A 26,903-nucleotide genomic window follows, 5' to 3' on the forward strand; every position below is an offset into this window, starting at 1 on the left:
TCCCGATCTTCCGTCAGGTTCTAGATAACTCTCGTTGTAGGCGGAGCGAGACACACCGATCCGGCTTCAGATCCTAAAACCCGAATCCAGCAATCTTAGCACCACAACTCCTCTGGTTATCAACCGTGTCACAACTCGGTTGACCTCGCCAAGAAGGCTAATCCCTGCAAGCGCAACGAAGAACACAAGCAAGAACTCGAAAGAAACGCAGCTCAAATAGAGTGACTCTGCAGATGAATGATTAATCTCACAAGTTGGGGTTTCACAAACCGATGAACGGCGACAACTGTTCTTGACAGAATGAATCTAAGCAAAACCCAAGTCTCACGATGGCGGCGGCGGCTATTAATAAGGGTTTAGGTCGCGCAAGACCTCCTGGACGCGCCCCTATTGGGCTCCAACACGATACACGGGCCATCGGCCCAAAAACAGTGACGCAGCACCGGGACAGATTCTGGACGCCAACTTCCACAGACGATTCCCTTCGACTCCGGATGAATTTGAGCCTGAGACCAGATCCATTGGAAGCGTCTTGAAATTATCTTTCCATCCATATCAAGTGCGCCCAAATCCGACTCCGTATGCAACCTGGGCGTCCGTTTTAGTGCGGCCTGTTCCTGGAGTCCGAAACTGAAACGAAGTCGAATCGGTTTGGGCCTCCATCTTGATCCGGACGTCCTTGCTGGTCCTCCACGCCTCCAAGGCCTTCTCCACACCCTTGCTGGTCCTCTCCTTTGTTCCTAAGTACAATTAAGTCATTAGGTAGCAATCTATTCTCAGATTCACAATAAACATTACTTAGGAACGAACTCACCTGTAAGTTCAATTGTCGAGCACGTGCGCGAGTAATAGGACCTTGTATATCATCTTGAGGAGTGTCGTTTGTATCCGTAGGAGTGATGTCCTCATCACGACCCAAGTGGTCAGCACGGTGATCGTGGTCGAAAGACAAGAGGAGGGCCATGCATTGCCCGTCCAGCGGCCGGTGTACTACATCAGTGAGGTGTTGTCTGAAACTAAGACACACTATCCGCAGATTCAGAAGCTGCTCTACGTAGTGGTTCTGGCTCGGCGCAAGCTGCGCCACTACTTCGAGGCCCATCCCGTCACCGTGGTCTCGTCTTTTCCTTTGGGAGAGATAGCCCGCAACTGGGAAGCCGAGGGTAGAATTGCCAAATGGTCTGTGGAGCTGATGGGAGAGACACTCACCTACGCCCCCCGCAAGGCGATCAAGTCCCAAATCTTGGCTGACTTCGTGGCTGAGTGGACGAACACTCAGCTACCCCCATCGCAAATCCAAGGCGAATGCTGGACTATGTACTTCGACGGGTCGGTGATGAAAACTGGCGCTGGTGCCGGCCTCCTTTTCATCTCACCCCTCGGAGAACATATGCGATACGTGATACACGTACACTTCCCTGCGTCAAACAACATGGCGGAGTATGAGGCCCTCCTCAGTGGCCTCCGCATCGCCATCGAGCTTGGCGTCAAACGCCTCGACGTATGCGGTGACTCTCAACTCGTCGTCGATCAAGTAATGAAGGAGTCTAGCTGTCACGACCCGAAGATGGAGGCATACTGCAATGCAGTGCGCCGCCTCGAAGACAAGTTTGACGGCCTAAAGCTCAATCATGTCCCGCGCAAGTACAACGAGGACGCAGACGAATTAGCCAAGATCGCGTCGGGGCGGACTACTGCCCCCCCCAAACATCTTCGCTCGCGACATCACCAAGCCCTCCGCCGAATTCGAGGATCCGGCGGAGCCGGGCCCCTCGTCCACCGGGTCCCCCGGCGGGAACCCCCCGGTAGGCGGGGTCGAGCCAATGAACATTGACTTCGAGACCACCTCCGCGGACGAGGCCGAAGCAATGGAAGTCGACGAGGCCCCCACTTCGCGAGACTGGCGCGTCGAGTACCTTGATTGGATGATTCGAGGGGCCCTACCCTCGAACCGCGCTCAGGCGCGGCGCCTCGCTAGGCGGGCCAAGTCCTTCGTCCTAATCGACGACGTGCTATACAAGCGCAGTCCCTCGGGCGATATGCAGCGATGCATCCCCGTCCCTGAGGGCAAGGAGCTGATCCGCGACATTCATGCCGGCATCTGTGGCCATCACGCCGCGCCGCGCACCCTCGTGGGTAACGCGTTTCGGCAATGTTTTTACTGGCCCACCGCGGTCGCCGACGCCACCGACGTTGTGTGACCCTGCGAGGGTTGCCAGTTCTATGCGCGAAAAACACACCTCCCGGCCCATGCTCTGCAGACCATCCCCATCACATGGCCATTTGCCGTGTGGGGACTAGACCTCGTCGGTCCGCTGAAGAAGGCGCCCGGGGGCTTCACCCACTTGCTAGTGGCGGTCGACAAATTCTCCAAGTAGATCGAGGCTCGACCCATCGGCAAGATCAAATCCGAGCAAGCAGTTCTATTCTTCACCGACATCATCTTCAGGTTCGGGGTCCCGAACTCGATCATCACCGACAACGGCACCCAGTTCACAGGCAAGAAGTTCTTGGCGTTCTGCGACAGTTTCCACATACGTGTGGATTGGTCGGCTGTGGCACACCCACAGACAAACGAGCAAGTGGAGCGTGCCAATGGCATGATCCTCCAAGGACTGAAGCCGAGAATCTTCAACAAGCTGAACAAGTTTGGCCGGAGATGGCTCACGGAGCTACCCTCGGTCATTTGGAGCCTGAGGATGACCCCAAGCAGAGCCACGGGCTTTTCCCCGTTCTTCCTCGTCTATGGCACCGAGGCCATTCTCCCCGCTGACTTGGAGTACGGGTCGCCAAGGCTCAAGGCATACAAAGAGCAACAAAACCAGCGAGCTCGCGAAGACTCGCTAGATCAAGTGGAAGAGGCTCGAGACGTGGCACTCCTACACTCTGCGCGCTACCAGCAATCCTTGCGAAGGTATCAAGCGCAGAGGGTCTGGCGCCGAGACCTCAACGAAGGAGACTTGGTGCTGAGGCTTCGACAGGACAACATGGGCCGCCACAAGCTCTCACCACCATGGGAAGGACCGTACATAATTGTCGAGGTGCTCAAACCCGGCACGTACAAGCTGGCAAATGAAAAAGGCGAAGTCCTCACCAACGCTTGGAACATACAACAGCTACGTCGCTTCTATCCTTAAATTTTCAAGCTATTTGTACATCATTTGTACTCACATTTTCCATTTCCCGAAATAATAAAGAAGTACGCTTTACTTGTTTATTTTTGGGAACCATCCGGGCCCTCGAAGGCTAGGATGCGCTCTAACACTGAGGTATGCTCGGCTTTACCCTCGGCAAAGCCGAGCCTCCCTCGGGGGCTACTATGGGGGGAACCCCCGAACGTCCCCAAAAAGTCGCCAATGTTTTTCGAAATATTTCCGTCTCGACCCTAAGCTTCTCGTATCCTTGGAAAAAACGGACGCGAGGCGTAAGCAACTACGGTACGGGGCCGACTGAGTCATGGGGCCGCCTACGCCTCCGGGATACGGCACCCCCCTCACCACCCTACGCCTACATTGCTTATGAACGCGAACTTCCACGCAGATGTTTATCTAAGTCGCATACGAAGAACATGGAAATAAAGTAAAGAAACATAGGCTCGAACGCACAAGGCCTCGACGGGCCACACATTCAAATTACGAAAATAAATCTCTTATATTCATAGGATGCTATTACAAAGCGCGACTATGATATATTCACTAATCTATTACATGGGCTTTGAGGCCCAGTTTTCCTACAGGCTACCATCCTCCCCTTGCGGGCCCTCAGGGGCGTCGAATTCGGCGATGGGAGGGATGTCTGCTTCAAGCTTCTCGGCGAGGATGGTGGCGAACTCCTCCGCGGCTGCGTCGGCTTCATCCATGATGGCCGACGCGGCATCCACATCAGCATCATCGGGAACGACATACCCCGACAACACCCTCTGGAGATCCATGAGGTAATGCGTCGAGGCCACGGCGAGAGCCCGCAGGACACCGAGGCAGAAGGTGCTCTTGGCGTGTTCGGCAATCCGACCGCCTAGCGCGTGCAGGCGGCTGATCACCGAACTGCCCGAGACGGCACCCTCCCCCTCGAGCTCTTGACACACACTCACGGCGGTTTGCTCCAGCTCAGCAAACTCCATCTGCGCCGCCATGAGCGCGGTGTGGACCGCTTCCTTCGCCGCGATCTCATCCGCCACCTTCTGCCTCAGCTCTGAGCAAAGGAAATCAACGTCAGATACGAAAAGAAACAAATTGACGAAAACTCGAAGGTACTCACCTGTGATGTTCCTCTGTGCCTCCTCCCTCTGGGCTCGAGCGGCCTCTTCGAGCGAGGACAAGGAGGCTTCCTTCTCCTTAAGGGTAGCCCCCATGTTCTGGAGGACCACCTCCTTCTCCTCGAGGGCCTCATCCTGTTCCCGGAGGGTCCCATTGAGCGCAACCACGGCCACCTCCTTGTGGAGGAGCTCGGCCTTCTGCTGCTCGAGCGATGTCCCGAGGCGCTGCAGCTCGGCACTCTGCACCTCGGCCTCCCGAGCCTTCTCCTTGAGTGCTGCCCGGAGGCGCTGCAGCTCGGCAGTTTGCGCCTCGGCCTCTCGAGCCTTCTGCACTGCCGCGGCCCTCTGGACGTCCCGCTCACCGGTAACCTGCGCCAGCTCCTCCTCTAGCACCTACTGACGCGCTCCCAGATCTGCCATTTTCGTGTTGGCTTCGATGTTCTTGAGCACCAGCTCGTCATTGTGCTGCCCGAGCTGGCTCATTTGGGAGTACAGCCGGGTCATCTCGACGCTCTTTTCGCGCGAGATTTCCCTCAGCTGCTGCAAAGGGGAGGGCGTGGGTGAAGACACGTTAAAGTTAAACCGAATCCGAGCAATTTTCGGGGTGAAGTATTTACCTGGCTGACCTGGTAATCCGCATTCTGATGGAGCTGGAAGGCGCGGTCGAGGGCTTGCAAGATCTCGCGACCGACGCTCATCTGCGCGTTCCAGGCCTCCTCCTCATCTTGCTCCTTGCGGGGGAACTCCGAGGGGACCCCGGACGGGACGATCGCCCCGAGATGGCCCTCCTCGGACGTCCCCGCCTCGAGCGTGCCCGCGCTGGCCGACGCGAACTCGGCCACGGCAGGCATGGGCTGCGGCGCCGTGTGCGGCGTGCTGCGTGCCCCAGTCTTGAGAGCCTTGGCCGGGGCAAGCTGCACCACATCCTTGGGGACGGCCCCGGGGCTGGAAATCAAGGAACGCGAGTTAAAGACAACAAGATCGAGAAATCCACCAAACACGCAACAAAAAACGAAATCCAAATTACTTACCCAGATCGAGCACTCATGCTCCGCTTCCTCGTGGTGCTTCTTCGAGCCCGAGGCATCGTGCCGCCCCTCGAAGATTGCCCCGAGGGCGCCCCCCTAGTGTCAGCCTGGTGACTCGAGGCTGGCAGCGCGGACGACTCCGCGCCCGCCGCAGCCTCGTCGCCACGGATCGGCACCTGGGGCGCGGGCGTCTCCTCACCGGCTACCGGAGGCGACGACTCCCGCTCAGCCCCCTCGAGGGATGGGTGCACCGAGGACTCTGCCACAGCCCTTGTCTCCTCAGCCGCCGCCGGCTCCCCCTCGTCATCGTCCCACAGGTAGAACGGCGGGGGGGGGGGGGGGGGGCTCGCGCCCGCAGCTTCCCCGTCGCCCCTCGGAGCGTGGTCCTCGGTGTCCGAGGCCACCTCCTCATCCTTCTCTGAGGACTCGGGCATGGTGGGCCGCGGTTTCCCCTCCGCGCGAGCGAGCTTGCATGCCTTGTCGTGCTTCGCCTTCCTCTTCCTCTTCCTCTCGACCTTTGCTTCCGCCGCGTCCTTTAGCCTTTTCATCTTCTCCGTGTGGAGGCGATTGATCAGGCGTTGTTCCGGGACCGGGGTCTTCGAGGTGCCGCACCTCAACCCTTGCAAAGCACGCTCGAGATGGGGTCAGGAAAAGGGGACTACACAACCGTGCCGTATATAGAAGACCATACACCAGCAATGACCACGCCGCCTGCAGGGGCTGGCAGGACGACCGACGCGATCTTCGCAGGACCAAGAACGATATCCAGGACGACTGCGACGCACGCCGCCTTCCCACAGTGTACTTCCTACAGTGTCCGACCACTGTACCCCCGCGATTCAGGGGAAAACGACGACTTCCACGCCCCCACTCATGTGCACCGCCCCTCCTTGTAACTATAAAAGGAGGAGGCGGGCTTCCTTTAGCCGGGCTCTGGTTTTTCTCTCGCTCTGAGGACGCTCAGACGCCTCCCGACGTGATCCGCCATCACTTACGCTCCGACATTCCTATTCGCCATGTTCAACCCCTCTTCTAGCAGAGACTTGGGAGCTTCCCTCCCTCTCTCGCCTCGCTTGTATCCCCTACTACAAGCACTCCGGGTGCAAGATAATACAGTGCCCTCGCACACCCCCTTTGCTGGACGTACGGCCCCGCGGCCGGAACCAGGATAAACCGTGTGTTACTGTGTTGCCTCTTGCATCATCATATGGGATGAGGAAACACACAGCATTTACTAGTTGGGATCTGGCCCCCCCAGGTCGGGAAACCGACACTAAACGAATTGACTCTTACTGTATTGTCCACATTGATTTGAAAAGTATGCAGAACTATATCAATATACCATATTGTTATATAGCATAAACTCTGATCAGATTTTTAGTTCAAAAGAAACCATTGCATAATTTTGGGTCACAAGATATCCATGCCTTAATAATGCTAAAAAGCCCGGTTTTCAACAATAGAAAGCAAAAACCATAGTTGTGAAGTCACAAATAGTGAAGCCATTAACAAAACTAGTAGGAAAAGCACTAGTAGTGCATTACAAGCACCAGTAGTCCATCACAAGCTCAAATAGTCCATTACAAGCACCAGTAGTCCATCACAAGTTCTAGTTGACATATTTAGAATAACTCGAGGCACATAGTGCAGCTATTGCTTCATCTGCGGCGGCGGCGCTGGTCGGGAGGGCTGAAAGGATCATTGCGGCGCCGTTGTCTTCCAAGGGCTGTTGGGAGCACGTTCCCGCTACCAACGTCGGTGTGGTCACGAGAGCGCCATTGTCGGCGAGGCGGAGGAGCATCTTGTGGTGCCTGCAACAATAATTTAAAGTTTCGAGGTATCTTTAAGAGCAATGTTTTGTACATCATGGAGTCTAAGTTATATAATTTGAATTACTCATGCTGACCTGGCTCGATTCGCCCTGGGTCTGCGTTGCTGGGGGAGCGTCAAACATCTATGACATCCTGAGCACCCGGTAGCTTGGGTCATCATCTTCTGAGTTCTCTTTCTGGTCCGACTCTTCACTGGATTGGGGTGATTGGATAGCTTTTCCCCTTGATCCTGCACGTGATGCCGTCCTCGAAGTGGACCGCGACTGACTTCTGGAAGCGGAAGGCAAAGGAGTAGTAGCGGTCACGTTACCGTAGTGAATCAGTGTCCGTGTGCTAGAACTAGGGCCACGTGCACTCGAAGCTCCTGTGCCTGTGGACCGAACTCCTCGTCAAGGCGAGCCATGCAATTAAGCTTCGCGGCCATCCGCCTGCAGCTCCGGCGAACCCTCTGTGTTCAACCGAAAAATGTAAGACAATACACATAGGAAAGTATTACAAAGATGGTGACAATATGACTAAACAAAAAGATAGTTACCTCGACAAATGCCCTAAAGTGACCCCCTCCATTGTCTCCTTCGCTTGCATGAGCCATTGCCACGCCTGCCTTGTTAGCGAGACGCCCAAGTTGTTGTGCCTGATACGATTGAGTTAGTCCTAACATAATTGAAATTGTGAATATGTTTGTAAGAACCATAAACATTGAAATAGCATTATGTACCATGTAGTTCTGCAAAGGGCCCCTTTCGGGCTGCACTCCACCGCGAGTGATGTCATCGTACTCGTCGATGATGTCATCATCATTGTCGGTGTCCGCATGGTCTTCTATAGGCTCAGTTGATCGTGGCGGCTTGATTGAAACTCCGGAGACTGAATGGAACCAACGAAGGTATTCCTTGTAATGGTTGTGCCTATGTGCTGGCCCACTTTCCGGATCCATCCTTTGCCTCTGTTCCCACTGCCCCAGAGGCACTGCATGTTTGACATGCCAATCATTCTCAGTGTAGTGTTTCTTCCTGTCAATTCTGACATATGAGCGGTATATTAGTGACATCATATTTGGTAGGACAAATAAAATTCGAATTAAATACAACGTACCGATGCAATGTCTGGGATGTTGAAATAGCCTCCGGAGGGAAGTCTTGCAATCTTGAGAACTGCCTCTTAACACGGTGCGGTAAGTGGAGCTCGACTACGAAGTAGAAAATCAAAGGCACACACGTCCTCCACAGTTCTGCATCTCTTCTGCAAATGTCACTAAGTCCTAACTCCTCTAGCTCGTCTCGACTGTACGGTGTCCAGAATATCTATGTAACACACAAGCATTAGATATTGTGAGGACAGAAGCATTTATTTAAAAACCCCGAATGCAGATTAGTACTTGATTTTGTGTGAGGCAGTCTAGGTCGTTCATGTAATGCATGTAGCGACACAAAGGATCCCCTCTGACAGCTCCAATGTTCTTCCAACAGTAAGCAACGATGGGCCTCGACTCAGGATCATGGTGCGGCCACGGCTGTAAACGGAGGAAAATTAGGGTTAAGAACAACAAATAATGTGCACTAAACTCAAAATTTAATTGTAAGCCAAGAATTACCTCTATTTCAAATAATGTGCACTAAACTCAAAATTTAATTGTAAGCTAAGAATTACCTCTATTTCTTCACGGTATGGCCGGCCGACTGGAAACCGCTCCCAAATCCAGATTTGCAGGAGGTATGCACAACCTCCTAGGTTCGAGTCGTTGCCAGCACGCCGACATGCGTCACAAAGCAGCCGGTAAAGCAAAGCTAGTGCTGCCGACCCCTAGCTGTACTGAGCGATGTTCTCCCACTGCTGTCCCAGAATTGGAAGGACCATCCATGAGATGGTGTTCCCAGAACCATAAGGAAAAAGGAAGCCCCCTAACAGGTGCCACAACCACACGCGAGCATACCGCTTTACAGCCTCCTGAGGTGCTCCCTGAGGACAATGGTTGAAATTCTGCTTCAACCAAGCCGAGCTAACCACTGAGGTTTTCTGGTCCTTGACTCCCTCAGGTGGTTCTGGTGGTCGAATCCCAATGTGTGCCTCCACCATATCCCTCCAACCATCAGTCTGAATCATGTCGATCACTACATTGCCCTCTAAAGGTAGCCCGAGAATCATTGCCACATCTTGCAAAGTGATGATGACCTCCCCGCAAGGTAAATGGAATGAATGTGTCTCTGGCCTCCATCGATCCACAAAAGCAGTCAGAAGAGGTACATCCATAACTGGGAGCCCTGCATAGACAACACGTGCCAGAGGAAGCATCCCGGCCCGGCGAAGGTACGGCACGTACCGCTCATCCCACCAAAGTGGGGAGTGGGTACGTGCGCGGAGGGGCTGCAGCGCCTGATATCATAGCAAATGAGTCGTTAGAGGGCAGGGAAAAAATATATAAATTGAAGTACTTGGTAAAACAAATACTAACCTCACCACGGTCAACTAGGACGTGTGCTCGGTGGTTGGAGTCGTAGAACGTCTCTAGTAGGGGGAACCTAGGGTGCGCCATCTTGCAGTGACAAATCAAAACTCGATCAGTTAGAACCAACAGAAAAATGAACCGAAAAAGTATTTAAAATGATCATGGTAATTAAAACAATAAATATAGGCGATCAATAAATATTATTGCAACAACGATTGTAGAGTAACAATGATCAATAAATATAGACGATCAATAAATATTATTTAAGCACCATAAATCTATGCAAGCACCACAAAATTTTCAAGCTTCGTAGTTCGTACTACAAGTTGTAGGAGCATGCACATGATTAAATGTGGTGCAGTGTGCAAACACAACGAAGAACTAGTACTTGCATAACAAGTAGTTTTGATGAACATGTCGTTTATATTGGCATCACAAGAATATTATTTCCCCCTCTACTCAATCCTAGAATAGATATTAATCGGTGCATGCACGTGCTACCTCACGTCCAAATCGCGAGCAGAATATCATCTACGTGTCATCCAAACCGCTAATCATGAGTACACTATGAACTATAAGACTTTTCCTTAACTCAAAAAATCAAACCCTAATCATCATGAAACACTCGTATCTACTAATGACGATGAAAAAATCGGGGCAATACCTTAAGGGATGGTTGGGGAACGATTCCCCCCACTTCCCCCCACTCCAAAACGCCGGATTTGGAGGGGATCTAGGGGACGGCGGGCGGCGCCGGCGACTATACGTCCGGCAACGGTCGGGAGGAGGGATGGAAGAAAGGGGGTGAGGGAGAAGAGGCTGGCGCAGACCCATGTGATTGGAATTGTCGCGTCAGCCAGCATGTGGCGCGACAAGGTTGACCACGTCAGCGCCCACGTGGCGCCGGGCCAAGTCGCCCCGCTAGCGTGGCGGCTCTGTCGCGCCACCCGCACTGGCGCGACAGAGGCTAATTGTCGTGCCAGTAGGGATGGCGCGACCAAACAAGCTATGGCGCAGAAATAAAATGACAACTAGGTTAAATTTAAAATATAATTAAAAAAGATTAAAAATAAAAAAAATTCCGACCGCGACGCCGGCGCGTCCCAACGAAACTGCGCCGGACTAACCTCCGACGCTCAGCTGCCTGCTTTCGGAATTTACGCGCGCGATTCGTCCCCTGTAAAAACGACGGCTTTTATTTTCAGTTGGCTTCCTAGCCACAGTTGCTAGCTAGTAGGAGCACACCGCGTGCAATTATATAAGCTTGGCACGGTGACGCAACGCAAGCATCGTCATCTTGGATCTCGATCGGATTTTTATAATAGTTTGAGGATGTAAACTGAATTTTTTTTTGCTATACATAATCCGTGAGTCAAACAAACGGTCCTTTAGTTTTACCTCGTCGTCGTCGACCCGGCCGGGCCGTCCGGCGGCGACTGGGCGCGCTCACATGAGACAAGCAACGACGTTGTACTCGCTGACTTGCGATCGTAGGTGCGTGTGGATTGGACTAGGCAAAACGCGCGCTACGCTGCGCCGGACTGGATCACACCGCCCCCTTCTCTGCTCTCTCTCAGCTCCGGCCTCCTCTGCCTCGCCACCTCTCGTGCCGCCTGTGCTCGTGGTCGAGGCGGCCCCAAGCTTCGGCGCGGACCTCGACCTCCAGGACAAATCCGCCCACCGTGAGGTCCGCCGCCCCCTGCACGTGAGCCCGAGCGCCTTCTCCCTCCCACGCCGCCGGCCCGCCCCTCCTCCAGCTCCTCCTCGACGGCGGAGAGCTGCGCAGCGTGGCAGCGGCGGACGGATCCGCCCATCCCCTGCGCAGATCCGCCCCTCCTTGCTCCTCCCTCCTCCCTCCTTGCGTCTGGTGGCGCCTCCTCCTTCGAGCTCCGCGGGGGAGGGCGCTCCACCCGAGGGCAGAGGGTGCACCGCGCGGCGGAGCAAGGGCCCCTCTTCCCTCGATTCGGGGCGGCGGCCACCGCCTCGGTCCCTCCGCCGCCACCTCCTTCCCCAAATCCGGCGAGCGGGCGGGCCTCCTCCTCCCTGTTCGCACCTCGATCTCGCCGACGGCGGGGGCGTGGACCTCGGCGAACGACGGCGCCGGAGGGCGGAGCGGGCCACATCCCCCACCGGGATGCCGCCGGTCGGATCCCCCGGGCGGCTGGGCAGAGCGGACGGCGGCGGTGCGAAATCTCGGGCGAGACCCAGGCGTAGGCAAGGGGTAGGGGGCGGCGGTGGAGGCGCAAGGAGGAGAAGGGGCCGTGCTCTGGTGCGCGGCGCTGCGGGGGAGGCAGCGCGCGCGGGGAAACGGCCGAAGCGGCAGCCCATGGCTCGCATCGGGCGGCTTCTCTCCGACGCGTGTCGCGTGGAGAGGCTCTGTGCGCTCTCAGCGCTTCCCTCCCACGATGGATAGAATACTAGTATGTGCATGTCCAATTGTCCACGGTGCTAGTTGGAGCAGATCGTATCCGATCCCCGCGCTCTAGATGGGCGATACATGAACCTTCTCTCCGGTCTCACTAGTCGACGGGCATGTTGTATAATGTTAAGACTTAAGAGGATAATTAACTGAAAATGCAAGCACCCATCCGTCTTTAGAAAGTAGGCAAGTGTACCTTTGGTTATTACAACTTTTAAATTTTTCATGTTCCATAATATGTATCTTTGACTTTTTGCGAGTATCGTGATATGAGCCAGCATAAACAAAGCATGCATCCCTGAGCAGTGGCGGATGCAGGACTGAAATCCACCGACGGCGGAGCACGCAATTGCTATAGAACTAATGTAAGTTGTTGATGAAGGGTGTTATGTACTTCCATGCTCCTCTAGAATCAAGCCTGCCTGCATACCGTCTTCTTAACAAGCTACCAATACTAGCATGAAACCATAGACACATAGCACTGGGGCAATGATGTAAAGATGAAACTAGCAAATCAAACATGAAAGCAAGACAAAAAAAATCAAACATGAGAGCATGACAAATTCACAAGTAAAAGCACAATCGGTATGATAATGTTCATAATATGATATTTGATAGACCGCCAAAAATTAGCCACCTCACTCTCAATGCACAACATGTGATGTCTAGCGTATTGATTTGTGTGTTGACACTGGGTCTTACATGAGACCCAGTTTCTTCTTCTTTCCACTCTCTCTCTCTCATTTATTATGGTGCCACATAAACAAAAAGTTCTATATAGCAGTATATTTAATGCTATAGACACCAACCTACATAGAGGGTTGGGATGGTCTTAGAGCATCTCCACCAGTCTACTAATCCCCAATCCAACTACCGTATTAGGAGAGTAGATATGAAACTAGTGCTCCAGCAGTCTCCCAAAACCTTTCCATTTCCCTAATAGTTATTGGGATATCCCAATAATTCACCTCATCTCTCCCTAAATAAAGGGAAAGTTGTGACTCTCCCAATAAGATAGTTGGATTGGGAGAAGGTTATTGGGAGACTGCAAAAGCAACTCCCTCAATAATCCTAAAACTGCTATTAGGACATCTCCCAATACCAGTTATTGGGACATGATTATTGGGAGACTGATGGAGATGCTCTAAAGGGAGTAAAATGTTTGAGATGGCTGTTGCTTGGCCACAGCCCAGTGGGTCCAAACACACGCAAACACTACTGGATGGAGCAACTTGATGATGTATTCGTCAGGACAGTAGAACTGCAGCGATCTGCTCAGCTGGCAGGTATGGCAAACGTCATAGGTTCGTATTATGATACGGTGGTGATCCTTTCACATCTATCATCGCTGGTTCATACAGTGATACCTACTCACCACCGGTTTTAAAAGGAACCGGCAGTAATAGACTATTATTGCCCGTTAGTTTCAAACTGACGGTGATGACACGTTTGCAATGATCGGATATGTACTGGTATAATACCCAACTTCATATGTTTCATAGTATATTTTATTTTAATAACAGGATATATATTTATTAAGACGCACACATTCAACCACGCACACCTTTTCGCGGTGCAAGTACGTGCTTGCATGTGTTGGGTTCGCAAGCTCAAACCATGGTAAACATTGCAACGAGATTGAGTGATGGATATCAAAGTCAGAACACAACGCGAACCTAATAAATGCTCCCGTACCACAACCTCTCCTACAAGCTTAAGGCAGCGTTCGGACAGCACCCTTTCCAAACAAATATAATCCAACCATCTCATCGCCGGGAGATCGAGGCTGCTATATACCCACGTCCGCCCCCCAGCTCAAATGGCACCCACACGCCATTAACCATCAGCAGGAACAAGCGCGCACGCAAAGCTCAAAGCTCGGTTCAATCCGCGGCGCACCGTGCCCCGGGTGAGTCTATATAAACACCTGCGCCATGGCTCTGCTCAAGCCATCACCAAGCAGCAACACCCAAACTTGCTGTGGTTGGAGTTGGAGCACAGCCGCAGCACAAAGCCCTCTCGTCGTCCTCGCCCCTGCCTCCTTCCCCTCCTCGTTGAGCCGCCGCCCGTTGCCGTCGTTGCTGGTCCAGCTCGGCCGGCCGCGGCGCGGACGAGGGAGGAGGATCGCCATAGGTTGCGTGGCGTCGCGGCGGTCGTCGGAGGCGCCGAGCAGCGGCAGCAGTAGCAGAGGCAGTAGCAGTGCTGCGGCGGCCATGGCGGCGGCGGCGCGCGTGAAGGCGGTGGCGACGATCAAGGCCACCGTGGGCGGGTTCCTCGACAGCCTGCGGCCGTCCAGGGCCATCGACGACGTCAAGGACCTCATCGGCAGGTCGCTCTACCTCGAGCTCGTCAGCTCCCAGCTTGACGCAAGTGAGCACTACTAGCTACTTCTCTCTACTAATAATTATATAGTTTACTATGTGCATATAGACATGGTGGATCCATGGACATATATATTTAGTTTTTCTTTGCACTCATCTTTTTCTTTTCGAAATGAAAACATGCGTGCGCCCATCGTGAAGGGTTAGATAGATACATTATTGGCCTAAAGATCGAGTAAAGTTTGGGATTCAGTTCAAAACTGCTTCAAATAATACAGTATGAATCTATACCTTTTCACAATACTTTGGAGAGAACAATTTAATTTAGTTGACGATTTCTACATGGTACTAGAGTACTACTACTAGCAGTACCTCACCGGTCCAAGAATTGATATTTAAGGCAAAATGCTTAATTTATTTGAAATTTTGGTCACGGGAGGAAATTACTTCACGGGGCAGAAAAATGGAGAACCACTTGCATCAAGAAGCTACTGTAGCATATAAATGGAGAACCACTTGTTTTCACGGACAAAACAAGAACGAGTCCAGAGTCTGACCGGCCATGTACTGCTTCGAGGAACATGTCACTGCAGTGTGGGTGGGGGTCGTTATCTATAACCGTAGATTAGATCGCATTGCCTGGAAAATGGAGATCCCAGCAGAGCAACCGACAAATGGAAAATGGCATGCAGTTACCAATCAGTGTATACAAGCCGTGCAGCACGTTTGCGGCGTCGCTCTCGGGCACAGTACGAGGGTTGAATAGGGCGTCGCCCAGATTTGGTACATAGTGCAGGCACACACGTCGCAGCCCTGTTCAGAAACTGTGTGTTTCACGTTTCCATCTAGGCCGTTTTCAGTTTGAGCCATGGTCGTTCTTCAGCCTTAGCTCCTCTCTTAGATCACTATTTGCCTGTAGCAACGAGCGAAACTATTTGCCTGTAGCAACGAGCGAAACATGCATGCCGGTGAAAGCAAGAAAAAACTCGGTTGGAGGGGGGATAACGGTCCCCACCCGCTTTTCTCGGTCGGAGGGGGGATAACGGTCCCCACCCGCTTTTCATTAAGAGGAGGCCTTACGGCACCCGACCGAGAAACCCCCGAATTCTGGCCTATGCCCACAAGAGTCATGCCTTGCGGCGAGCACAGCGAGAGGATTTTTTGCCCACGAGAAAGTTCGTCCCAGCTGGGAATCGAACCAGCGACCTCTCGAGTGGGGTGCCATCGGGCTGGGCTAACCACTTGGCGCCGCCGGTGAAAGCAAGATGTGAAGATATAGAAAAGCATGCAAGATGTAATTAGCCAGTAATTAAATTTCTCCCAAAGAACAATCACCGTCGATCGTCTCACCTAATAGCGATTACAGACGTGCACGGTTACTGGTAGTTAGAACTAGACACATAAAGTAAAAGTAAAAGCACGACGACGACGACGGCGACTATATGCTTTCGGCCTAGCCTGCCTTTATCTCCGCATGGTTGATGTAGCTAGTACGTGCAAGGAATTGACACTTCGATGGAGCGCCAATGACTTTCGCAAGGAACAAAAGCATCTCCAACAGATTACTCATCTCTTTTGACCAATGCTAAACAACTATCCTTTTGATCGACAATGGAAGGTGCTCAAGCAGATTACCAATTCCATCCCTAATACCAAAATATTTTTGGTGATTACCAAAACACATCTTCCTTTTACTCAAGTCTAGGGGGTTTCTTCATCTACCCTATCGTTTGAGTAATCTGCTATAGAACTTACTACAAAAATATAAAAGGTGTTATTGGTGATGAAGAGAGAAAATATATAAGAGCATTTCCAGCAGATTAATCATACCTCGTACCCTAAATATTCTCTCTCTCCATTACCAATAGCTACTTTTATTTTTTAGGTAATGGTTGCTGCAGCAGATTACCAAAATCCAATCACCAAGAATAGGGTAGAGGGAAAATTCCCTTCATTTAGGTGAGAGAGAGGTGTGTTTTGGTGATTACCAAAAACTTATAGGTAATGTGGATCGGATTGGTAATCTGCTGGAGCACCTCCATCACCAAAACATTAATTTTTTGGTATTGGAGAGAGGGATGAGTAATCTGTTGGAGATGCTCTTGGTATGAGAAATGAGTAATCTACTAGAGATGCTCTCCTTGATAGGATAGTTATGTACAGTAGAAACCGAGCCATCTTTCCGTCCACTTCTCTTCACTTACATTGGCTGCGTCTACATTCTACTGGCAGTGACATGGCAATAAAAAGCAAAATTAACGATGGGTCTTTCAGAGCAAAAGCAGGACATGTAATCTCTCCATAAGCACAATCACCATCTCTCACCTACTAGCTTAGCTAGAAACACAAAGTCAAAGCTCAGAGACTGCGCATGTCGGCCCTAACCCTTAATTTCCATATATGGGACGGAGTACTCATCCTCGTCTCGTCACTTTTGCGTGTCGATCGAGATGCGTCGTCGTAGTGTCTCTCAGCTCGCTCCTTGCTTGTTCGTCCACAGCTACCAGCAGCTGGTTCGTGTCGTCGTCGTTTGGGAGCCTTTGGAGAGGTGGTCACCGCGTGACACATCTGTGGTACTGTTATGTTTTAGTTTGGTAGCTAGCTGTTCACATCATTCTTATGAAAAGCATGCGCCATAGATGTATATATACTCCTATGCATGTATCTATGGCCCTGAAGATTACGGTTGAATGCATGTTAGGCCACTGTCCAGACTCCAGACCAATCTCCTTCTTTGTTCTAAGGTGATGTTGGGAGGTGTTAGTTAATGCTAGCAAGTGCTAAAGTTTAGCACCTATTAGCTCCTTCTTCCTATGTAATAGTGTTTTGCCCTTATTTTTAAATTTGGCTAAACTTTAGCAACCTCATTAGCATTTATGTTTAGAAGTGCTAATGCTAAAGTTTAGCACTTTTGTGTATTAGCACTAGGATCCAAACATGATCTAAATCGTGGCCAGGCCAGAAGCCCAGAAGGCCGTGCAAGGTAGATCGATGCATTATGTTGGAGGTATTCTAGAGTTGGGCGTGTTAGATTTAATTAATCATAAATAGAATCTTAGCTTAGCCTAATCATGATAACTAATTAAACTTAATGCGGAAATCTTAGATTAAACTGACCAGAGCCTTTCGATCCCATTATTGCCTCTGTAGTCGTAGCAGTAGGGCTGATGTAGAAGTAGACTTGATCTTCACCAACAACAGAGATTTAGATCTCTCTTGTTGATGAAGTTCTTGATGTTGATGACGAGCGGCAGCTCCTCCTTTGTGCCTGCCACGAAGTAGATGAGGAAGTCGCGCTTCCAGCCCCTCCAGTGCCCTAATTGATTGGTGTTTTGCTAATCGCGAGATTAACTGATTAGGGTTACAGAGGGTACCCCTCTGTCTCATATTTATAGATAGCACTGTGGAACCGGGGCCGACTTATAGATGGAAACATTAGGTGTACCTGCCAATCACGGTACATGACTTAATTGGTATGTTATCTCTAATTTGTGGAAATTATTGTCATGTAGATCTAGGTTGTTATCCTGAGATCACAAATTTCCAACATTCTCCCTCTTGATCGAACGGTTAACAACTTAGGTTCGCTTTAAACTTATGTTCACACTAAGTACAACAGTAAGACCGAACCAATGCGTCGTCAGTAGTATTTAATTCACTACCGGGACCCATTACCCACAGTTCACTGCAATACCTCGATAGAACGTTTATTACTTATTTGGGAGAGATCATGTATCCAGAATCAATTCCAAGACTATTCACAAATCCCATACTTAATTTCGCGAAAATTTAACTGGGATGAGTGACAAGTCTTGAATAAGATTTGCTAGCATTAACTCAAACTTATTTCTTCAACTTTAATAACTTGATCCTGAGACCTTTCTTTCACAACATAATACTTAATCATCAGTAGTCTAGACATCATCAATAATTATGTTGTTACTCGAATAAATACCGCAATCATAGCAGTACAAATTTGCTGTTCACAAATTTTATACCGGAATATAATTCTTAAGCTTGATAAGTTAAAACATGCCTTATACAATCTCAGCTTTCATTATGCCAAGTTTGCTTAGAGCTCTGAATATTATTGCTCTTTTCTGCAAGAATGAAGGACATAATCTAATGTGCACTTTTACATCCATACACTCATACAGAAATTTTAACAGAGTAGTTCATAATAAACAAGCATGCTTAAGTGTCTTGTGCATATTGTAGCGAAAATGGCCTCTCATGCCATATTTCAATATAATGTTTTGGCGATTGATGACACACGCAACACTTGAACTAATGTGTTTGCTTAGATGATATACTCAGGCTTTTAGGTTCAAGTGATGACAAAGAGAAGAGAGGCGAAGCTAGGCCCGAAGGGCCGCCCCTACGCGGGTCTCAGGGCAGCGCCCTGAAACCTAAAAGAAATCAAGTCACCGGTTGAACCGACGCCAAGCAAATTACACACGTCGGTGCATTGACTTGAGCACGTCTGGGAGTTTTAGTATCACCGGTTAAACCGACGTAAGGCAAAATGTACTCATCGGTGCAATGACAGAGATGGCCTGCGGGCTAGGGTTTGGCACCGGATGAACCGACGATAGGAAGTTTGAATACGTCGGTGCAATGGCAGAAGCAGACCAAGAAAAATGCATACATCGGATGAACCGATGATGCACCGGTTAATGGCGTCGGTGCAGTTGTCCAGAGAGTTTGTTTTTCAAGGATCAGAGGACAGTTGCACTCACCGGTTAAACCGACGCTAATATTACATACACTGGTCGATTGCGTCGGTTGATTGCCCGTACACGTAACGGCTAGTTTTCAGTGGGCAGTTTAGTATCACCGGTTAAACCGACGATGGCAATTTGGGGAGCATCGGATTAACCGGTGTTAAGCACATTTCTGGCAGCTTTTCTCCAACGGCTATATTTGCTTGTGCTGCCTATATATACCCCCAAGGCCGCACCATTTGAGCGTGCTGGAGTTCAAGGAAGTATACAAGAGCTAAAGATCATCTCCAACCACCATAGAGCTTCATTGTATATCATATAAGCTTAAGCACACTTGTGAGAGTGCTTAGTGCTTGTAATAGGGATTAGTTCTTGCGAGAGCTCCCTTGAGAGAAGTCTTGCTGCGGCAAGCAACTTGTGATCCGTCGTGTGACCCTCCGTCTTGGTGTGGAGTGGCAACGACACTTTGTGCGGGGGAAGAGGAGGCCCCCTCCTTGGTGGAGAAGCTCCGTAGTGGATTTCGGCCGGGTGACCGAGAGAGACGGTGGCGGTGCACGAGACTCGGTGTCTTGTGGGCACTTGCCTTTGCTTGCCGGCATCGCCATTGGTGGCGTAGTGCAAGACGGTGATCGGAAGAGCCTCGGTGTCCCGTGGACGTAGGCGTTTATGCCGAACCACGTTACATGACCGTGTCTACTCGGGAGTTTGCATCCCTCTTGCACTTACCTCTTTACTTACCGCATTACGTTTCCGCACTTACTCTACCTTGCATACCTTTACTTTCCCAGTTAGTTTGATTAGGATTAGCTAGGTTGCAAGTCTTTTTAGGGGTAAGTAGAGAGTAGCATAGATAAACCTTAGTCATAACTAGCATGCGTAGGACGTGTTAGGTTTATCTTATGCAAGTAGTTTGAGCCCTAGGTTAAAAAGCAATTAGCGACCCTATTCACCCCCTCCCCCTCTAGGGTCGGACACCCCGGTTATCCTTACACATATCTAGTGGACCTCTCTTGAATAATACTAAAGACATAAGGTTTCCGGCTCACAAATGCAAAGTCGATCATTTAAAGACTCATGCATAAACTTCAGATAGCTGAAGCATAAGGAACGTCTTCCTTTTTCTTTATCTTAACTTTATTCTTAGGATATCTTAACTTTATTATTAGGATATTAGATATAATTTGCTTCACTATGCAAAATAAAACAGCATATCTTAACATTATTCATATTTACCACTTTAGACAGCTTACGTCTCTATAGTGGTAATCCTAATACTTCTTTGGTCCAATCTTAGCGTACATTAGTGCCCAAAGCATAAGAGGCTTTCACCAAGATTAATTTAAATCTAATTGAATGATAGAAACGCTCTCAACCTTAGTGGCATATTCTAATTGCTACTTTACTTAGTACAGCATCATCCACTTAAGTATTAGGATAGTAAGTTTTCCACCTTAATCTCAACACATACCTTTATCCATGAACATTTAGAATCATGGTAAACTATAAGCTTAGTATTTTAATTCTCTTTCAGAATCACACTCATGGCAAAGTACTTATTTGATTCCATCAGAAATTTATACTAAAGCTCATAGACTCAATTTATGGCCTTCTTAACAGTGACCTTCAAAACAATTGAGGTTCACTCCTTTATGCCAACATCAACAGTTATTATATACCACATCTTCATGTTGATATTAATTAACTTATGAGAAACCTCAACAAAATATATGGTAGCTTAAGATAGAGATTTGCTTAATTGATGGCATGAATTAAACATTATGAGAATCTCTTACTTGAATCATCGATGCGGGAAACTAAGCCCATATTTCTTCAAATCATCTCTTCCTCTTTTGCGAGCTCCCACTGACTCCCACTAGTCTCTGCATTATTTTAAGAACACAACAGTTGAAACAACTAATCTTTGCATTTCTTTAGAAACACAATAGTTGAGACAACTATAGTGGTAGAAATGGTACCCCTCAAACTTACTAGGATATCCATAAATGGTGGCTCATCATGACATAAGTTCTTTACTTTTAGTATACCATTGATCAACTTCCTTTACTGATCAAGTCCACACCAGCGATGGCTAGAAATGAACAAGAGCAGCAAAGCCTATGGTCAAATATTTACCAAACAGCGATGGCCAGAAATGATAAATATAAGCCATACTTCAAAAGTCTCGAGCTTCATTGAACTAGTCAAATAGCGATGGCTAAAATGAACTAGAGCAACAAAACTTTGTGAACACGTATCCATTAATTAGAGATGGCCAGAATAACGAATAAAGTCACACTTAAATTTATTTGAGACGATCGGCAATTATGGAGTATCTCTGCTATCACAATAGTGTTATTGAGCATGGTTTGTCATATTCACCCTTTATATATACACCGATTTACTAATTCAGCCTTTCCTTTATTAATGGCAAATAAAACATGGTGATAAGTTATAGCTCATTATTGTCTTATATCTAATGACTGGAGTATCTCTCATTCTTATGAGACATTACAACTGGAGTATCTCTTATACTTGATGAGACATTCCAATTCTCCCCTTTGAAATGTGATTTTAACTAACATAATATCACAATTTCGACAAGGTCTCATCAACAACTTATTGAAGCATTACACAATATGTAAGAAATATATAAAATAATTCCTTGACAAGATAGCAAAATCAACAATGATGATATACTTATTATCTCAAAACTTAGCAAATGTTCAGAATCAATTATTACTAAAAACAAATATGGCTAAATATATAAAATTAATGCGAAGCATTTAACATCTTCGTCTTCATCATCATCATTAGACTTTGCTCCCCTTGAACTCCCCTCATCTTATGGGTCAGACTTAATGACCTGCTGGGAATGCATCTCAATCAATCCACCAAAATTTAGGGAAAAGTTTAACTTAAAAGAGCTTATGAGACAACTTTATTACTCTTCTTTTGCACTTGATGAAGTGACTGACATAACTTATATCTTATTGGAGTATCCACATTTTGAGCACGCTTATTATAATTCTCTGGTAGAGAAGCCATAAGACATTGCACTAGCAGATCATCAGAGATGAACCTGCTAAGTGCTTTCAACTCAGCAACCATATTGTACATGCTCTTAATGTGTATACTTAGTCCATTGTGCCCATCATAACGTGAGGTAGACAGCTTATTTATGAGGAAGTTGGAATAATTAATTTTAAAACTTTCCTCAACAGAGTTCATAAACCCCTTCACACTTAGTTCCCTATCATCCTTCATATAAGGAAATGCTCCCCTTATGGCATCTGAGATCGAATGTTTAATAACTAATTTTGCAAATTCGTTGGATTTTTGCCATTTCTCCAACTTGGAGTTGTACTCCCTTAATTGCTCATTATGATTCTCAGTACTTATAGAAGGATTAACAGGTTTATCCTCATAAAGTGCGTAATCAAAGTCCAGAACTCTGAGTACGGCACACACCTTATTATTCCACTTAGGAAAGTTGGCGCCATTAAAGGGCTCAATGGTACTTAGTAAGTCCTTATAATCCACAGAAAAATCATAAAATTAAAGTCTCAATAATCTTATACAACAAGATGCACATAAAGGCACAAGATTAACCCTACAATGGTCTGATTAAAATCATGCCATAAATTTCAATTTGCATCACCAATGGGGAAAACAAATGAAACTTATCATTAACTCATAACTAAAACAACGATGGTCAGAATTAATTACAAGTGTACTCTAGTCAAACTTCCCGATGGTTCCATTTGATCAGAGAGCATCTTAATTGTACATGGTGGAAAACATATAATTTTTCAGCTTAAACAATGCAAACTAATGCAATGTTCATCAATAAAGCATAATGGAAACATTAAGGCAAATACACTTATTCTGAATTTTAAACTCAAACTTAAACAGTGAAATAACCCATAAATCAAGAAGTGATCAAATTTCACTGTAAATATAAGCCTCATAAAACCTTAAACTTTACCATATATAATCAGTGCATAAAATATTATTAAACTTAATTGCACTGAAATTTAAACTTTATTGCACTAAAAAAAAGATAAGGCTAATTAATCTTTATATTCTTTTCTCATTTAACAAGCACATCAAACTTTATAAAATTAATTGCGCTTGAAATAACAAGACTCATCAATAGCCCAAAATAAACTCATTATCAATGATGATTTCCCATAATTATTCTTAAATTAACCTTATAACATCAAAATTATGGAAAATATCACTATTCATAATTGAGAAATATCTATCATAGATAAATTAAGCAATAAACTTATTTGCAAAATTATAAACAATAGATATCTCAAATGTGAAATAAATACTCATGGGCATTAAATAAACATAAGGCTTGAAAACGATCGGGTGCTCTAGCCTAAGAGTGGGAGGGGGTGAATTAGGCACTATTAAAACCTATGGCTCCAACTAGTTTGCACAAAACTTAAACTAATTCAAGCTATCTAGATGTGCAACTACGGTTCACCTTAGTGTGAAACCCTCATCCCAAAAGAGTTTTGCAACCTATAGCCAATCCTAGCAAGATACTACACTAAGAAAGTAAAGGCACACAAGTTGCAATATGAAATGCGGAAGCTTAATGAGAGGGATGAGAGGAAGCGAACTCTCGACACGAGGATTTATCCCGTGGTTCGGATTGCCACAAAGGTGCCCCTACGTCCACGTTGTTGAAGCACTCACGAAGAGTATCGCTTCCCGGCAATCAAGTCTCTTCCGTGAACACATTCACGGTCAACTTGATCCCGATCTTCACTAAGGGAGATTGCCCACGAAGGAGGGGTCTCCGTCCCCCGCACAATGTCGTCGACGCCGCTCCACACCAAGCCGGAGGGTCGTTGACTTGCCGGCGAGCCACCAAAGCTCCAAGGATGGCCGGCGCACCAAGATACAAGGATGGTTCACTCTAGAACCACAACACAAGGATCTAAACCTTACTTGATCACTCACTCAAGAGCTAACCTTGCACTAACACTCACAAAGCTTGTGCTAAGGACTAAGAATTTGATCTTTTATGCTCTTGGATGGCTTGGAGGTGTTCTTGGGTGTGTGTGGGATGTCCAGCAACTCCAGCCAACTCAAAATAGCCGGGGTGAGGCGTATATATAGGCCACCAACTCAAGAGAGCCGTTACTAGCCGTTGGCCAGTTTTCTGCGTAGGCATCGGAACTTCCGGTGCACAGGGCATCAGTTCTTCCGGTGATATTTGATATTCATATAGCCGTTACACCTTGCTGACATCATTGCACTGACGCATTGCTCCGATGGCCATCGGTTCATCTGGTGCTGAAGGCTTGGTTGCTGCACGCTTGACATCGTCTCTGGAACATGGTACATCGATTGCATCGATGCCTCTGAATGGACCGTTGGTTCAACCGGTGCTGCACTCTTTCTTCAGTTGATCTTCCCTTGATCTTCAGAGGCGCTCAGACTTGCAACGATGGAAGGGCATCAGATCTTCCGACAACCATCGGATGCACCGATGCTCATGCATCAGTTAAACTGGTGCCTCTGTTTTCTGCCGAACTCGTCCAATGCATCGCAACGATCAATTGGATTCTTCAAATTTATTCTCTATGGTGGATTGGACTTGTCATCTTGATGGTGAATTGGACTTGGCGTCTCGACGATAGATTGGACATTGCGGCTTGACGATGAATTAGACATGTTGACTCATATCCATGGGACCTAAAAACTCCTACAAGTGTGATCTCACAAACTCATTAGTCCCATTGATTATGTTGTCACTCAATCACCAAAATCACAAATAATGGCCTAAATGGGGCCATGTTCCTTACAAGGCTAGTAATTATAAGTGCAAAAAAAAAATTAAAGCCTTAAACATAAACAACAGTAATTAAATAAAGCCTTTAAACGTGAAAAATAACATAATTAAAGCTTAACTCATCAAAACAGTAAAAGAAAAACTTTAAAACTTAAACTGGGCTAAAGCTCATAATCAGGCCCAAAACTCCCCAGTCGCACAAACCAGCAGCGTGCGTGGCCCAGTTTGGCCCAAATCGGTTTGGCCTGCCAGGAGCCGAAACCCTAATCGGGCTCCATCCAAGCCGTCCATGCCTATCGGACGATCTGGAGCTCATTCAGCTTCATATTAAAACGATGAAGGCTGTCGGAAGAAGGCCTCACTCCCTCTCCCTTCTCTTTCCCCAGCCACCGCTCCTCATGCCCTTAATGTCCAGCGCCGCCGGCCACGCCCCTAATGCGCCTCGCGTGCGCGCAGCGCGCATCTGATGCCCAAGCGCCTCATGCGCGGCCCTGGTGCCGTGCCCCAGCGTACCGCGAGCGCTCTCGCGCCACTGCGCGCGGGGCCCTGTCCTGCACCGCCGCCTTACGCGCACGCGGGCCCGCAGGTAGCGCCGCGTGCTGTGGGTGCCGCGGCCGCCGCTCATGCGCCGTGATCCGCCCGAGGCGCGGGCGCAAGCCACAGCCAGCCACGCGCTGGGCCGCGTGCCGCAGGCTGCTCATGTGCAGGGCCCTCGCCGTGCGCAGTAGCAGCGTGCACCGCAAAGCGGTGGTGTTGCCATCTCATGGCCACCGTCTCGAGCGCCGGTCTTGGTCGTGCACCGTCCAGGGCCCGTCGCCGGCGCGTGCGTGCGTACTAATCGCGCGCACGGCCGTCGAGGGCTCCTCGCGGTGCTACTGGTCGGACCGGTGCGTGCCTGATGGGCACCACATCGTGACCGAGGTAAGTTTTCCTCATTCTTAACATCGGATTAGGGTTAGGGTTAGGAAAATTTGGATTTTTCTTGATGCGATCTGAGATTCGCTTTCCCCTTCTTCTCAATGCTTACGGATGCAACAAATCTCATGGATTTGGATCTAATTGCATGGACTTGACTTTAATTTTGCGGAAAAAGTATGAACAGGGGCTAATTTGGGGAACAGATTAATAGCAATCGTAAACCCTAACTGTAATTACTTAACTTAATCATCAATTAACATGAAAGTGCCTCGGCCTAAACATGAATTAACGTAAACATAATTGTTTAGATCTAATCCGAGGTACTTAGCCTGATCAAATTAAGATTTGCGTTACTCAGAATCTAATCTGAATAGGATAAGGCTAATGACTTCATAAACATTGACCTTAATTTAATTCGCCCATAAAACCTTACGTGCAGGGACTTAATCTTAGTTTAATCAAGTCGATTACTTTGCACATTATAATAGTGCGGATGCGGAAGCTTAGCCGCACGTATATGCACAAAGTAGAACATTAATCAGCATACACATCACGCTGGACATCACTAATTGCACATTACAGATCCAATATGTGTTTATTTCACGCAAACAGAATAGTAAATCCAATCTACTAATTGCATTGCACTGATTTGCATATAGCACTTAAATGATTAGATCCATATCAGCATTAATTACCCATGATTAAGCACGAAACAGATCTAAAATGACATTAATCAGAGGCTTAAAACTTGATGGCTCTGGATTAGGATCATGACAGATCTAACTCTTGATACCGATTGTTAGATTTAATTAATCATAAACAGGATCTTAGCTTAGCCTAATTATGATCACTAATTAAACTTAATGCGGAAATCTTAGATTAAACTGACCAGAGTCTTTCGATCCCATTATTGCCTCCATAGTCGTAGCAGTAGGGCTGATGTAGAAGTAGACTTAATCTTCACCAACAGCAGAGATTTAGATCTCTCTTGTTGATGAAGTTCTTGATGTTGATGATGAGCGGCAGCTCCTCCTTTGTGCCTGCCACGAAGTAGATGAGGAAGTCGCGCTTCCAGTCCCTCCAGTGCCCTAATTTATAGATAGCAATATGGGACCGGGGCCGACTTATAGATGGAAATATTAGGTGTA

At 48.2% G+C, this 26,903-nt stretch overlaps 1 protein-coding gene and 1 long non-coding RNA gene across 2 annotated transcripts in view; one reads left to right on the forward strand and one right to left on the reverse strand.

The window, feature by feature from the left end:
• Positions 1–273: 273 nt before the first annotated feature.
• On the reverse strand, positions 274–651 carry LOC120680000. Its single transcript, XR_005677426.1, has 2 exons — positions 589–651; positions 274–506 (listed from the first exon to the last, which is right to left on the reverse strand). It is a non-coding gene; the product is annotated as an uncharacterized LOC120680000 (long non-coding RNA).
• A 12,971-nt stretch (positions 652–13,622) lies between these two features.
• LOC120679282 (probable lipoxygenase 8, chloroplastic) overlaps positions 13,623–26,903 on the forward strand; it is a 29,172-nt gene continuing 15,891 nt past the window's right edge. The window contains exon 1 of the mRNA XM_039960824.1: positions 13,623–14,350. Within this exon, the coding sequence (XP_039816758.1) occupies positions 13,915–14,350 (436 nt within the window). The 5' untranslated portion in view covers positions 13,623–13,914. The remainder of the gene's footprint in view (positions 14,351–26,903) is intronic.

This window comes from Panicum virgatum, chromosome 6N (genome assembly GCF_016808335.1).
Source record: "Panicum virgatum strain AP13 chromosome 6N, P.virgatum_v5, whole genome shotgun sequence".
In the NCBI taxonomy this organism is placed as follows: Eukaryota; Viridiplantae; Streptophyta; class Magnoliopsida; order Poales; family Poaceae; genus Panicum; species Panicum virgatum.